The sequence below is a fragment of the Loxodonta africana genome, chromosome 4 (genome assembly GCF_030014295.1).
Source record: "Loxodonta africana isolate mLoxAfr1 chromosome 4, mLoxAfr1.hap2, whole genome shotgun sequence".
NCBI classification, from domain to species: Eukaryota; Metazoa; Chordata; class Mammalia; order Proboscidea; family Elephantidae; genus Loxodonta; species Loxodonta africana.
In genome coordinates, this window is record NC_087345.1 from 59,643,099 (window position 1) to 59,659,050 (window position 15,952).

Sequence of the window (15,952 nt, forward strand, 5' to 3'; positions counted from 1 at the left end):
AACTTGAGGACTAAGGTGCGCCTGACCCAAGCCATGGTGTTTTCAATCACCTCATATGCATGCAAAAGCTCGACAATGAATAAGGAAGACTGAAGAATTGATGCCTTTGAATTGTGATGTTGGAGAAGAATATTGGATATACCATGAACTGGCAAAAGAATGAACAAATCTGTCTTGGAAGAAGTACAACTAGAATGCTCCTTAGAAGCAAGGACGGTGAGATTTTATCTCACGTACTTTGGACATGTTACCAGGAGGGATCAGTCCCTGGAGAAGGAAATCATGCTTGGTAAGGCAGAGGGTCATCAAAAAAGAAGAAGACCCTCTACAAGATGGATTGACAGGCACAGCAGCTGCAACAATGGATTCAGGCATAGCAATAATCATGAAGATGGCACAGGAGCAGGTAGTGTTTGGTTCCATCGTGCACGGGATCCCTGTGAGTCAGAACCAGCTTGATGGCATGTAGCAACAACAGCCAGGAAATAAGAGCAAACCAGCAAGACGTTGCTTGGACAGAAAAGCAGCATATTAAGACTACAGAAGATGCTAGCTAGGGATGGTTTCCAAACTGCTGCAAACTTGAGTTCGGATCAGGAAGCCAAAACCAGTTGGAATAAAAAGAATCTCAGTGAGGGGCTCTACATGTGGCTACTGGGACTAGTACTGTGGATTTGAGGGGCAGAATAACCACAGATGGTTTATGTAAGTTTCCGTGTTGGTCTCCCCATTGGGGCTGGGACCGTTCTTAACTCTTTGTGTGGCAGAGGGCCTGGCACACAAAAGATTCTTAATGCTTGAACGACTGAGAGGTTGTGGAAGCATCAGTTCTTATTATTGTCTGACAGGCTTATTTGTCCCAATTTTACAGTTCCAAAATAACTGCCTCACATTTCATAGAGGACTCATGCCAGCTGGAACCTGGAAATGAAGTCAGTCATGAGGTCTTTTGATTGCTCACAAATGGAATAAAACCCCACGTGAGGATAGCTGGTTACCAGAGTTATTTAAAGCCTGTCCAGAATAAAACCATTATAAACTCACTGCTGGTGAACCAATTCTGACTCACAGAGGCCCTATAGGACAGAGTAGAACTGGCCCATAGAGTTTCCAAAGAGCAGCTGGTGGATTCAAACTACTGACCTTTTGGTTACCAGCTGAGCTCTTAACCACTGTGCCACCAGGGTTCCCTGCTCGGATTGGTGGGCCTTAAATCCTACCACTTAACTTTTCAACACTATCCCCTCTGATACTGGAGTCCATTCTTTTTTTTTTTTTTTTAGAATTATTTTTATTTGATTTTTTGAAAGTAAGCCTATAGCCCCTACTCCCGAATACTTACAGGCACACTAGCTTACTATGTACCGGTAGTCCCTGACTTGTCACGGGATTCCTTTCTGCCGACTCCGTCCTAAGTGAGTTCTGACATAAATCGGATACCTCATTTTTTTTTAGTTCTCATTAGTATTGCCTTTTATTATTAGTATCTTTATAAATCTGAATTTTGTCTTTGGGGGTTGAAGACATTACATATAAACTTACAGATATATTTTAACACCATATGTAGTGCACATTACTAACAATAAGATGAAAAAAAAAAAGACAGCCGTAAGTGTGATTTGTTGTAACTCGAGTGTGTCCTATGTCAGGGACTACATGTATGTTCTTAAATCACATTCTTCTCCTCACCTTTGAAAAATAAGTTTAAGGAGATTATACGACAGATACTTACCTGAGTATAATGGCCACAGACTTTTTGGCATTTCTGAGTCTTGAAGTCATAGTATTGGATTTCATTGTACCAGTTTGTGATGGCTGAAGACACAGAAAATATGGATACAGACCCAGTCCAGATATTTTCTCCCAGTGAAGTGAAGTTTGGGTGCAGCCTGTGGGGTGACTTCAGCTGTACATTATGTTTAAACTGGCAAGTTTCTGCCCATGCTTTTGCAATTTGGGCTAATGCTGAGTCCCAAGTCTGCAAAATAAGTATTAAATAACAGAGATATCAGGAATGGAAACTGCTACCCAACAATGTAACTGGGGTGAGTAGAGTGAGAATTTGAATGGGAAACGTGGTGTGACAACAAGGATAGAGAAGGAAACCCTGCACATGGGTCCTTTCTATAAGTGTGGTCGTTTAGTATCGACTAGGGGTGGATGGCAGTAAACATGATGACCTGGTTTTGTGAAATTTAGACTCCAAGTGAGGGAAATAGATCAATATATCACTGAAGGACTATTATGTGCAAAATACTGTGCACTGTGCATGTCTCACATATATTATATAATGTAATTACCACTGGGCCCATATCTCAAGAAGCTCAGGAAGTTAAAAAACCAGCTCCACGTCACAGAGCTGGGATTCAAACCCACCCCCGATTGAATCAAAATCCCATCCTTTCCCCCCAGATGACATACTGCCTTCCATAGAAAAACAATTCTCTGCCAGCAACAAAAACAGAGAACTGAGAGATGAAAAGAAGCCACAAAAATTAAAGGGGAAAAAATATCAAAAAAAAAGAGAAGTAAAATCCACTCAAGAGCAGAGGAAAGGAAGTGTCCAAAGAGAAGTAAAATGCACTTGTGGGACTGCCATCTAACAAGAGTTAGGTAAACAGAGCTAAACTGGATGTGTCTCAAACACAGACTGTGAATTTACGTGAAAAAATCATGCAGGGATGCCAAGGACTTCCACCCCAAATCAATACACGTAAGCTGTTTTTGACTGACTATGCCACCAACACTGATATTCTCCTTACCATGTACAGCATGTCACTGGCTGCTGGCTTTACTTCCGATCGGAACTTGTTATGAATTCGAACACAATCTTTGATGAAATCCTCATTTTCGATATCTGGCAGAGTATTCCTTGTGTATGCGTAACAGGAGACTACAAACACCATCCAGACCGTTGCGGCAAGTGTGGCCCGCATGCTCTGTCGTTCTGACAGGCATGAAGCCCCGCAGGCTGAGATGAAGCTGATCACAGGTTCTGAAAGTGTGCTTGCTTCCTTCTTGGTTCTCAGCCCTCAGCTACACGGAGCACAGCTGACTTCAGCGTTGACAAAGCAGAGAGCAGAACATGAGTTCATCACAAGTTTGAAGAAATGGTTTCTCCATATATGGTTTGCAGCTTATTTTGTGCTCTTAACCCTGTCTTTTCAGTGGTTCTCTGTGACACGGCACCTATTATAATCAACATAAATTTTTATGAGGGGAAATCTTTCCAAAAGAAATTCCGGAGGAAATAAGTCTCCATTTTTTTTAAAATGGAGGATTATGGTGATTAAATAAAATCACATGATTTCCTTTTATAAATGTCTGGCAAAATATTAAAAGCAAAACTTTTCTTTACAGTTGTATCAGCACACAGTGGTTGACAAATCTAGTTAACATTGTTAGAATTCATTCACGAAGGGGGAAACGTGTGTGTGTGTGTGTGTGTGACAGAGAGGGAGAGAGAGAAAGTGAGAGAGAGAGAGAGAAAAAAAGCGAGCAGTAGAAAGAGCATCGGTCTCAAATAAAGATTTTAGTTTAAGGTCTGTTCATAGCTAGCTGTAAGAGCTTGGACAAGTTACCGAATTCACTGAGCCTCAGCTGCCTACAGAATGAGGCTAATGGGACTTTTTCTATCGCCTTAATTACAGAAGGTTTGGGAGGGTCAAGTGAGCTAGTTATATAGTAATTAAAAACAAGAAGAAGTTGTTGCTGAGTTGACTCTGACTCACGGCAACCCCACGTGTGTCAGAGTATAACTATGCTCCATAGGATTTTCAGTGGTTGATTTTTCTAATGTAGATGGCCAGGCCTTTCTTCCAAGGTGCCTCTGGGTGAACTTAAACCTTCAACTTTTTGGTTAGCAGCCAAGTGCATTAACCGTTTGCACTCCCCAGGAACTCCATGTTAATTCATCACATATTCAATTCCTCTTCTGTGTATTAACCAAAACCAAACCAAACCCATTAGCTTAGTAATATAGAGATAAAAACACAGTCCCAGCCCTCACGGAGCTCACAATGATAAAAGCTGTGTTGTGGTGGGAAAGACAATTACAATACATGGGGTTGAAGATCTGGATAAAGGAAAGCACAGGGAGATAAGGAATCACAAGAGGGTACTTAACTCATTCTGAGAAGGGCAGGGATGGCTGCCTACAGCAGAGGAGGTCTACACTGATGCTGCTATCAGCTAGGTATTGAGCACGCGAAAAGAGGCCTAGAGGAACGAAGGGAATTAGGGGGGGAAGGAATTACATGTCTAGTTGTGAAGTAGGAATCCTGGCCTGATGGCAAGAATAGAGAAGGAACCACTGCACCAATGTCTCTGTCTATAGATATGCTCTTTAGGTATTGATTATGGGTTGATACCTGATATTGATTTTCTAACCAAAGAACTTCATTTAGTATTTCTTACAGTTTTGGTTTGGTTTTTACTTTACCAATTCCCTAAACTTCTGTTTATCTAGAAATGTCCTAATTTCACCTTCATATTTGAGAGACAATTTTGCTGGATATATGATTCTTGGCAGGCAATTTTTTTCATTCAATTTTTTATATAAGTCATCCCATTGCCTTCTTACCTGCATGGTTTCTGCCGAGTAGTCCAAGTTTATTCTTTTTGACTCTCCTTTGTAAGTGACTTTTCATTTATCCCTAGCTGCTCTTAAAATTCTCTCTTTATCTTTGGTTTTGGCAAGTTTGATTATACTATGTCTTGGTGACTTTCTTTTTTAAAATCTACCTTATGTGGAGATCAATGAGCATCTTGGATAGACACCTTCTCATCTTTCACGTTATCAGGGAAGTTTTTTGCCAACAAATCTTCAACAAATCTCTCTGTATTTTCTGTTATCCCTCCCTGTTCCGGTACTCCAATCACTCACAGGTTATTTCTCTTGATAGAGTCCCACATGATTCTTCAGGTTTCTTCATTTTTTTAATTCTTTTATCTGATTTTTCTTCAAATATATTGGTACCAAGCGCTTTATCTTCAAGTTCACAAATTCTGCCTTCCACTTGCTCAAGTCTGCTCCTCTGACTTTCTATTGAGTTGTCCACTTCTGTAATTTTACTGTTAATCTTCTGAATTTCTGATTGCTGTCTATGGATTTTTCCAGCTTATTAAGTTTTTCATTATATTCCTGAATAATCTTTTTAATTCCTTCAGCTGCTTTATCTGTGTGTTCCTTGGCTTGTTCTGCGTATTGCCTCATTTCCTTCTTGATGTCTTGAAGGGTTCTGTATATTAATCTTTTGTATTCTGCCTCTGGTAATTCCAGGAAGGCACTTTAATCTAGAATATCCCTTGATTCTTTGTTTTGAGAGCTTGTTGAGGTGATCATGGTCTGTTTCTTTATGTGACTTGATATAGACTGTTGTCTCTGAGCCATCTATAAGTTATTGTATTAGTTTATGTTTGCTTACTGTGTCGTACCTTCTTGCTTTGTTTTGATATGCCCAGATGGGTTGTCTGAGTGAACTATCTTGATTATTTTCATCTTTGGAGCTCTGACGTCCTGTTTAGATGGCTAGAGCTGTTACCAGGTCTATCAGACTAGGAGTACATTCACTTTTCTTGTATGAATTCAGCTCAGATTTCTAGGTAGCTGATCATCAAGTGTGTGGTACAGGCTCTGTCCTACAGTCTTAGAGGGGCAGGGGTGATTGGTGTAGGTACCAGTATCTGGTTGCAGCAGGGGGTCACGCTCTGAACAAGGCAGGGGGCTGAGAATAGTCCCCCAAGTGTCTCTGAGGAAAGCATGTCCCTGTTCCCTAGAGTGTGCAGGTGGGTGAGTTCTGCAGACAGACCACGGATACCCAATGTTTTTGGCTGTAAGGACTGGGAGGTACGTTATCCTTGGACCCCTGTCGCAGGTGCCTGGGTGACCTGAGTGGAGCCACCAGTCCTTAGGCCCCTGATGTGGGTAGGTGAGGACCCTGTTTAATAGGCAATGTCAAACATCAAACACCCACCTCTCCACCGCATGGATGAAACGGTTGTAGTCTGCCAACAAGGGCCTATTCTCCTGAAATAGGCCCACACAGGTCCATGCAGAGGGGAAAGGTACTCAAAGTCCACGGACCATTTATTCCTGGACAGGAGCCACTTCTGTTCTAAGCTCCCCGTTAGTGGAGGTGGCAAATTATCTTCTCCCCAATTGCAAATTTATTCCTTCTCCAAGGCCAGGAGAATAGCTCTAGGTGTTCAATAGGGGCTATCTCAGTCCCAGGGAAATCAGCCACTGAAGCCGGCTTGAGGGGGAGGCGCGGTAAAATATACACAAATACTTAGCTTTAGCTGAGAGCACCGTTCTTATCTGGTTCCAGAGGTGTGAGTAGGCTGTGTGGTTGGCTGCTTCTCCCTGAGGAAGCTGAGGCCGAATGCTAGTACCAGCCCACCACAGCTGCTCCAGGAATGGTGCCTGAGGGCTACCGGCGATTCAGTTCCGGTAACTCCTCTCTGCTTCTGAACTGTCTCTTTCTCCCCCTTCCCCTCGGTTCGTTTTCTAACCTTGCCTTTGATGTTCAGAGCTCTTAGCTTGTCATAAATATACTTGTTTCACTTGTTTTTTGGGGTCTTTGTCTTAAGAGGGCTCACCAAAAGTGTCTATTCCACCATCTTGGCCCCCTAGGTATTGATTATGACTGAGAGGAAGCATGATACCTGGCCTTCTGGAATTCAAAAGCCAAACGATGCTCTCATGCCAGTTGGGGAGGGAAGAAAGATCAGATCAGGAAGATCTTCTGAACGGTGCTGATGATTTGCATTTTATCACCACACTAATGGGAAGTTATTAGAGGATTTTTAACAATGGGTTGGGTATGATCTAGTTTTAGAAAACACCTGTCTTTAGAAAAATCAAGAAATATGGTGAATGGAATGGGGCAGGGGAGGTATTTCTGATGAAAACTCTTTAAAGGTAAAGAAGGATTACAGAACCACAAGCCAGAATTCTTGCTTTTGCCACACACACAAATTTCACAAAATACTCATATGTAATTTCTAATATTGTCTAGGTTGCCTAATTTCTACTAGCATTCGTTTCCACTGTATTGGCCTAGGTTAACCATCTCCTTGTCTGGGGCTCAGAGGCAACTTTTTGATTAAGGTAGTGATAATCAATAGTGAAATGTTCCTCCTGCTTGAGGTGATAACCAGGCCCTGGGCCTGCTTCCTTTCTTTTTCTGAGTCTCTGTGAGCTAGACTGTCTGAGTTTTGAACACTGAAAAAAAATAAGACCTTGCAAGCAAGCAAAGTTGGGGACATTTTGTGGTTGTTTATGCAATCCCAGTTGTAAAAATACAACTTCTAAGAAGAAGCAATACTATCTTGATTTTAGAAAGAATTTCTCTCCTAATTTCCTGAAAATAGCAGAAGGCCAAGACTGTCCTCCACAGAGATCTGTTTTAGACTATTATGCAGAACAAATTAGCTCCTTAGAGCCACAGCCCTCAGACTTCTCTGTTCACAATACATTTCCACATCAAAAGCCCACAGATGCGGGTTGCCCCACTATAGCAGGAATTTTACCTGGAAACAAATGCAAGCCTCCACTTGGTAGAAGGCTTACAACATTGCTATGAGTTTTCCTCTCATTACAGCCCTGGCGGCAAAGTGGTTATGAGCTCGGCTACTAACCAAAAGGTCAGCAGTTTGAATCCATCAGCTGCTCCTTGGTAAACCCTTCGGAGCAGTTCTACTCTATTCTGTAGGCTGGCTGTGAGTCGGAATCAGCCCGACTTGACGGCAGTGGGTTCCCTCTCATTACCCTGAGTCTTCATCAGGATAAATATGTGTACGTGTATTAACAAAGGATTTGTTTTCAGTGATTGTCTCTGAATGATGGCACTTAAAGTTATTCTTTAAAAAAAAAAATTTCTGTGTTGTTCAAATTTTATTACATTAAGCATGTAGTTTTTTTAATAATCAGGAAATAAATTAAAACTAGTTTTTTTGAGGGGAAGAACCAAGAACACAACATCAGTAAGATGTTCACATAAGGTCTATCTGATTCCAAAGAAGTCCTGGATGACACAAACTAACTGAACCCACCTAGAGATGCCTCGGAAGAAAGGCTTGGCAATCTGCTTCCAAAAAGTCACAGCCTTGAAAACTCTATGGAGCGCAGGTCTCCATGACTCAGAATCAACTCAATGGCAATTGGTTTGGATTATTTATTTATTTTGGTTTATCTGATTCTAAAGCCTGATTTTAGTGGTTAGTGATTTATGTGGTTAAATTCATTAGATTGTTAGATTGTATGGGCTCAAATCAAGTCCTACGTACTGGCTGTGTGACTTTAGACATTCACCTCTCTGTGCTTTGGTTTAAAAAACTTACTTACGTGTAAAATATAGGAATAATAATAAACCAAACCACTTGCCATCAAGTCGATTCTGACTCATGGAAACACCACGTGTTGCAGAGTGGAACTGTGCTCCATAGGGTTTTCAAGGCAGTGACCTTTCAGAAACATATTGCCAGGCCTTTCTTCCTAGGCTCCTCTGAGTAGGTTCAAACTGCCAACCTTTTGGTTAGTAGTTGAATGGTCAAGCATTTTTGCCACTCAGGACTCCCTGGGAATAACAATAGTACCTAAATACTTAGATTGATTAGAGAATTTAAATAAGAAAAATATTTGTAAAAAGAGATTAGAAAATGCCTGGCATATAGTAAGCTGTAATACAATATGCGAAAACTGTTTGATACTCACAGGTGGTCCCCAATTTCTAGACAGTCCATTAGAAAAAGGGCACCAATAACTAGTATGGATTGCTCCATTTCTATCACATTGTTCTGATGAAAGCCTGAACACACATTAGCATATGGAAAGTAGCTTTTATTACTTACAATAAGAGGCAGACAGCATACAGCAATTGACTCCCTCTAGCTCAAAAGCAGCCTGGGTAGAGATGAAAACTTCCATGCACATCCCACTTTGTGTTGTGGGTGGGGGGCTTAAATGAGACAGTTTTATGACACACCACCCCCTGGCCTCTGGAAACTGTCCTGGTGGGTATGCTGTATTTTTACTCAAATAATGCATGCTGTCTACATTTGTTTACCAATAGTGCCCTCCCCTCGCTAGGTATTTTTATAAGGGCACTATGCTAATTTTTCTACGGCAACGTGTAAAAAAATTAGCATAGTGGCATATGAAAATACCTCATGGGGGAGGGGAAGGCGTGGGTGGCAAACAAATGTAGAAGGCGCACATGATTTGCATAAACATACGGTAAAGAAGTCTTCCACCCAAGTCTTCTACCTGGCTTCATGAACGAAGGATACAATGGGATCCTACTTACTGTCAGTCTCCCCCTGGGAGGTCCACTTAGGTGGGCTATAAACTTAATGCCATGTGTGTTGGCCATTAGAACCACAGCTGAGGAGGCCATGAGGTTCCACAGCTGGTCATTTTTATATTCCAAAGCCCACATGGCCTGCTACATGGGCAAGCATCAGACCTCAGAGGGTGTGGACAGTGGAGACCCCATCATGCCCCCTCTCTTCCAGAGACTTATTGCCAAGGAGATGAATTAGATGCTCCCAATTTTTTTTTTTTTTTAAATTCATTTACATATATTTAAGTATGGCCTGGCTCTTTTAGAAAGACAGAAGTTACCTGAATTGCTCAGGCTATTTTCAGAAACCAGACACAGAACACCAAAGTTAGTTCTTTGTATATGCCACATAGTAAAACTGGGCACTGCAGGATTTTCAAGGCTGTGACCTTTCAGAAACAAATCAGTAGGTCTTTCTTCCTAGGTTCCTCTGGATGGGTTCGAACTGCCAACCTTTCAGTCAGTAGTTGAGTGATTAACCATTTATGCCACCCAGGACTCTTGGGGGACAACAATAGTACCTACTTACTTAGATTATTAAGGAATTTAAATAATATTTGTAAAATGAGTTTAGAGATTGCCTGGCACATAGCAAGTAATAAGCATGTTAGCTATTATTGCTATTCTCTTTTCAGGAGTCCCTGAGTGTAAGAAACCGTGATGGCATAATGGTTAAATGCTACAGATGCTAACTAAAAGGTCAGCAGTTTGAATCTACCAGGTGTTCCTTGGAAATTCCATGGGGCAGTCCTACTCTGTCCTATAGGGTCACTATGAGTTGGAATTGACTTGACAGCAACAGGTTTGGGTTTTTTTTTTGGATGGTGTAACATTAACATGCTCAATGGCTAACTGAAAGGTTGGAGGTTTGAGACCACACAGAGGCACCTAGGAAGAAAATCCTGGCAATTTACTTCTAAAAAATCGGCTATTGAAAGTCCTCTGGAGCACAGTTGTACTGACACATGTGGGATCGCCATAATTCAGAATCGAACCAATGACAACTGGCACTGGTATTTACATACTACAAATGAAATAAATATTTAGAAAAATGTATTTTAATACTATAGAAATTATTGTCATAGATTCACAGTAGATTTTGATGCAAAATATTCAAGATGGTGTTAAGTAGATTATCTTGTGATTTCTCATACCTCTGTATTTGGTATTCATTTGGTAGTCTAAATCAATTATTTTTCCCTAATTTTAGAAAGGGATAGACTGAATTACCCATAATGATATCCTATAATTCATTTTTCAATGTATTTTGGAGATTTAGATGGAAAATGGTATGCAAATGCTACATCTTATTCAAAGGTACTTCGTATATAAGAATAAATGCTCCTGCTGATATGTACCTTCATTTCTTCTAAAAGAATGTACAAGCTAGGGAATACTGGTGTTCTTTAGTTATTAGACTAAAACACTTGTAGGCTGCTGTGCTTCGAAGTTTTTAGCTTTCTTATATATTTCTTCTTTTCTGCCCAGCAATCCAAGATGCTTGGAAGATTTTGGCTTATATGTACTTTCTAGCAGGTCTCAGCAACTAGGTTAATTATATTTGTATATTCAAGTGTAACTATGCCACACCAAAAAAACCTGTTGCCGGCAAGTCAATTTCGACTCAGCAACTCTATAGGACAGGGTAGAACTACTCCATACAGTTTCCAAGGAGTCCCTGGTGGATTTGAATTGCCGACCTTTTTTAGTTAGCAGCCATAGCTCTTAACCACTACACCACCACGGTTTCCAAGCATTAACTATAGCTATATTGAATCTTTTCTGTATACTAAGGATTCTGCGATGTGGTATTTCTTTTTCAATTTCTTAAACTTAAAAAAAGAAAAAATTTATTCTAACCACTCTTGCTATTCTCCTTTTCTCAATTGTTTTTTATTAGTGATTATATGTACTACAACCAGAGATTCCTTCCCCAGGACTAGTCGACAGCATCAAATTAAGATAGTAACACAAATCTCACTTGTTTTTGCCCCCAACTGCCTAACACAGGATCTCAGAGCTCAGTAAAACCACTCATAAAAGGTTATCAAAGGGCTTGTTTCACATTACCTGGTGAGTTAAGTCCATTTCCACCAAGAGCTTATGTCCAGACACTGGCCTCTTCTCCTGTGTAGCCACTGATTCGTGAGCCTCCCATAGGGGTACGTCAAAGAGCCCAGACCAGAGTGGGTCCCAAAACAACGCTCCATGCCCTGATGCTTTTCAGTTGTTACTGCACCCTTCTTGCCCTCCTACAGGATTTGGACTAGGAGATAAACCCAAGTGACAGTGCTCATGCTATTCAAAATTACCCTCTCTGTCAAGCTCTAAGGAATTTTCTATTGGGCCAAGCTTGTATTGTAAAGCCTAAAATTTCAGGTCCTGCCTTCACATCTTGGAGCTTCACAAGGCCCCAAAGGTCTAGCTCTGCTGTCACCAGATATGCCCCCCTACCAATCCAGTGGAAAAAGCTCCCCACCTGGCTAGTTCCCCTATCAGCTGGACCAGCTGCACTCCACCTGGTCCTCAACCTCATGAGCTTTGGTTCCCTGCCAGCCTATAGAATTACTGGAACAAACCAGTCATATATTCCCATAGGACCCTCTTCTCTTGTTATTGCAAAGCCTGCCTCCCACAGCCCCTGCTTGTTCACTCTATTCCCAAATGCAGTCCCTTTGTGGTCCTGCATGGCAGGTACTGTCCTCTTTCCCTGCGCTGTGAGTGTATGTGACTATTAAACTGCTGTCAGTCTCATCTGTCCCATATTGGTTGTCATGTGTTCAGCCACCTCATACTATTTAGGGCAGGAAATCCCTCCTTCACCAACAGAGTGAATAGGAGGTGATCAGAACAAGGCTCAGTATGAATTCCCTCTAGGAGGCTCCTTAAATCCAAGACCAAACCCATCATTGTCCACTCAATTCCAACTCACAGGGACCCTGTAGGACAGAGCAGAACTGCCCCATCGGGGCAGTAACCTTTGTGGAAGCAGACTGCCACATCTTTCTCCTGTGGACCGCCTGGTAGGTTTGAACTACCAACCTTTCAGTTAGCAGCCGAGTTCTTAATCACTGAGCCACCGAGGTTCCTTGGAGGCTCCTTTGTCTTCATGAAAATAGGCTTTTGACCAGAAAAGCCCAGGCATGCCCATAATTGTAGTTAGACTTCCCTCCCACTGTCCTATGGAGTTAATGACAACTGCCCCACTGTGCCAGCCATTAATCACAGTATTTCCACGTCTCTATCTCTAGCCTCAAGCCTTTGCCATGTATTCAACTGCTCCTTGACATCTCCACCTATGATCTTCCTCAAATTCTCAGTTCAAAATCTTGTAGTCATCTGTATTTTTCTTCCCCAGACCTTCCATGTTTAATCCTATTAACTCTATCTTAGAAATATATCCAGGACTCAACCACTTCTCACTAATACCCCTTCTACCAACCTACCTTCATCTCTTGCCTGGATTATTGCAATAGCTTCCTCAGTAGTCTCCTTGCTTTCTTGTCTGCCCCTTACATATGTACTCTCCCAGCAGTCAGACTTATCCATTTACAATATAAGTCACTGTGTCACTCCTCTGCTCAAAACCTCCGAGACTTTGATTTGGAGATGAGCAACCTGAGGAAAGTCTCTGCACGAAGCTTGCTCTTTTGCAGGATCGGTGGCAGCAGATGTGTACAGCTTTGGGAAGTTGCAGCTTAAGAGATGGTAATTTTTTAGAAGAGCTAGAAGCCAGTCATTGTAGAAAAGTCCGGTTGTTGGCATTTATTGCTCAGCAGTAGCCAAGGTGATGATTTCTTGTCAGCCAGATCTAGGCATTGCTCTGGGAAGCTGAGCCTGGAGATTGCTTTTCCAGCCACTTCAACAATTCTGTCAGCTACCTAATTTCTTTTAATAAATGCCTATCTGATTAATGTTACCAGAGTGGCTTCCTTTACTCACAACTAAGAATCCTGACTTGTTGAGAAGAAAAAAGAAAAAAAAAAAAAAAAAAACAAGTCCACATGGAAGACTCCCTCTTAACATTTTGGTGTACTAGTCTTTGTTATTCATTCATATGTATTTATATGTGTAAACATGTATATATATTTATATATATATATACATACACACATGGATATATGTGATTACATACACACACATGAATATATATGAATGAATACACACATACATATACATACATGTTTGTTACTTGTGGCCATGTTGTTTTTAGTTGCTGTTGAGTCGATTCCGACTCATGGTGACCCCATGTGTGCAGAGTGGAACTGCTCCATAGGGTTTTCAAAGCAGTGGCCTTTCAGAAGCAGCTTACCAGGCCTGTCTTCTGCAGTTCTTCTGGGTGGGTTCAAATGGCCAACCTTTTGGCTAGTAGCAGAGTGCCACTCAGAAAATCCACTGAGGGCCTAATTTTATGGAATTTTATATCCTGCTTTTTTTCTACACTTACCATCATTCTGTAAGTGTGCTTTTGGTTATTATAACTCTTCATAAATATTTTGAGGGCTGCACAGTGTTTCCTGAAATGAATTGAACATAATTTATATTAAAAGTTCCCTATTGAAAAGGGAGAAAAATGTGGGACAGAACTTCAAATTCTTAAAGAGTACAGATTTACTGGACCCATGTTACTGAGGCTAGACGAGTCACCAAGACTGTGGCCCTGAGTTGCTCTTCAAACCTTGAATTGAAATTCCCCCCTGAAGTTACCTTAAGCTAAGTAAGAGTTTAGCTCAACGAGCAGGGGTTGTCACTCTTGAGTATCGAGTTCTTTTTTTTTTTTAATTATCTATATAAGACCAAAGGGTCAACAGCTATTTTAAAATATAGATGAGAAGGCTGGGGGGCAGGGAGTTTAAGTTAATGGAAGTGAAATAAATAGAACAGAAATAATGAGAATGCTGACATAATGTGAAGAACATAACCAATGTCACCAATTATTATGGCTAGAAACTATGGAACGGGAGACAGTGTTGCTGTGCGTATTTTCACCAAAAATAAAATATTAATTAAAAAAATTCTCTATTGTTGAATATTCGGATTGCTTTCAATTTTTCTTTGTTAAAAAATTGCTGCCGTGGATATTTTTAAACATGATGTACATTTCCTATTTGGTAGGATTGATTCCTAGAAATAGAATTACTAGTTTAAAAGATACGAATGTTTTAAAGATTTAAAACATAGGGTGCCAAATTGCCCTTTAAGAGTTTGTACTAATTTATACTTCCACTATCAGCATATGGGCATTGGGACCATACATTAACGTAAACTTTGAAACCATTTGGAACCATGTGTATGTATATATCTGGTTTAAGTACTTACTGTTTTCTCTCTCTTTGCAAGATAGATTTTAGTTCATCACTTCCTAATTTTAAATGACGCTGAGGCACAGTTTGCCCAAGGAGGAAGTCACAGGGGAACTTCTACATTATACTTTTGACTTGGTATGTGGTATAAGAGAAATAGCCAAACCCACAAGTCCTGAAGTAAATTCTGCTCTAAATGAAACAGAGTAGTCACTTTTTGGAGTCCCTAGGTGGTGCAAAGGAGCCCTGGTGGTTAAGAGCTACAGTTGCTAAACAAAATATCAGCAGTTCGAATCCACCAGCCACTCCTTGGAAACTCTATGGGGTAATTCTACTCTGTCTTATTAGGTCATTATGAGTCAGAATTGATTCGATGCCAATGGGTTTGGTTTAGTTTTTTAGTTTAGATGGTGTGAACGGTTAACCTGCTACTAACTGAAAGGTTAGAGGTTCAAGTCCACCCGGAGGTGCCCTAGAAGAAAAGCCTGGTGATCTACTTTCATAAACAAGCCATTAAAAACTCTACAGATGTATGCGCATATATTCATATATATAATAAAGCACATAGGGTGCACAGTTACAGCTATGTCTTAGACATAACCAAATACCTCACGGGATTTCAGGGTTTGAAGAATTAGGACCATAGTCTTGTGGGATATCTTGGTCTATTGGCATAATATAGTTCCTAAAGTTATGTTCTACATCCTAGTTTGGTGAGTAGTATCTGGGCTATCAAAAGCTTGTGAGTGGCCATCTAAGATACAACTATTGGTCTCTACTCATTTGAAGCAAAAGAGAAAGAAGGAAACTACAGATTCAAAGAAAAACTAGTCTACAGGAACAGTCTACATGAACCACAGCCTCATCTACCCTGAGATCAGAAGAACTAGATGGTGCCTGGCTACCACTATTGATTATTCTAAAGGGAATAGATGGACCTGATAGAATGGGAGAAAATATGTGGAACAGAACTTTAAATTCCTAAAAAACAAAACAAATATACACACACACACACACACACACAAACAGACCTATTGGACTGGCAGAGACTAGAGGACTCCCTGAGAATACTGCCCTGAGCTATTCTTCAAACCTTAAACCAAAACTAACCCGAGGTCACCTTGTAGCTAAATAACAAATTGTCTCCAAAACTAATGACTATCACCCATAAAGACCGTGCTCTTTAAAAAAAAAAAAAAAAATCACCCATATGAGACCAAATAGTCAACAATTACTTTAAAACAAAGATGAGAATGTAAGGGGGCAGGGAAACCAGATTAATGGAAATAGAACCACCAGAACAGA

General features: G+C 40.8%; 1 protein-coding gene across 4 annotated transcripts in view; it reads right to left on the reverse strand.

Moving 5' to 3' along the window:
- GLIPR1 (GLI pathogenesis related 1) overlaps positions 1-15,952 on the reverse strand; it is a 121,031-nt gene that overhangs the window by 23,031 nt on the left and 82,048 nt on the right. For all 4 annotated transcript variants that reach the window (XM_064283806.1, XM_064283805.1, XM_003405212.4 and 1 more), the window contains 2 exons: positions 2,763-3,189; positions 1,733-1,978 (listed from right to left, as the gene is read on the reverse strand). In XM_064283806.1, the coding sequence (XP_064139876.1) occupies positions 1,733-1,978; positions 2,763-2,936 (420 nt within the window). In that variant the 5' untranslated portion in view covers positions 2,937-3,189. The remainder of the gene's footprint in view (positions 1-1,732; positions 1,979-2,762; positions 3,190-15,952) is intronic.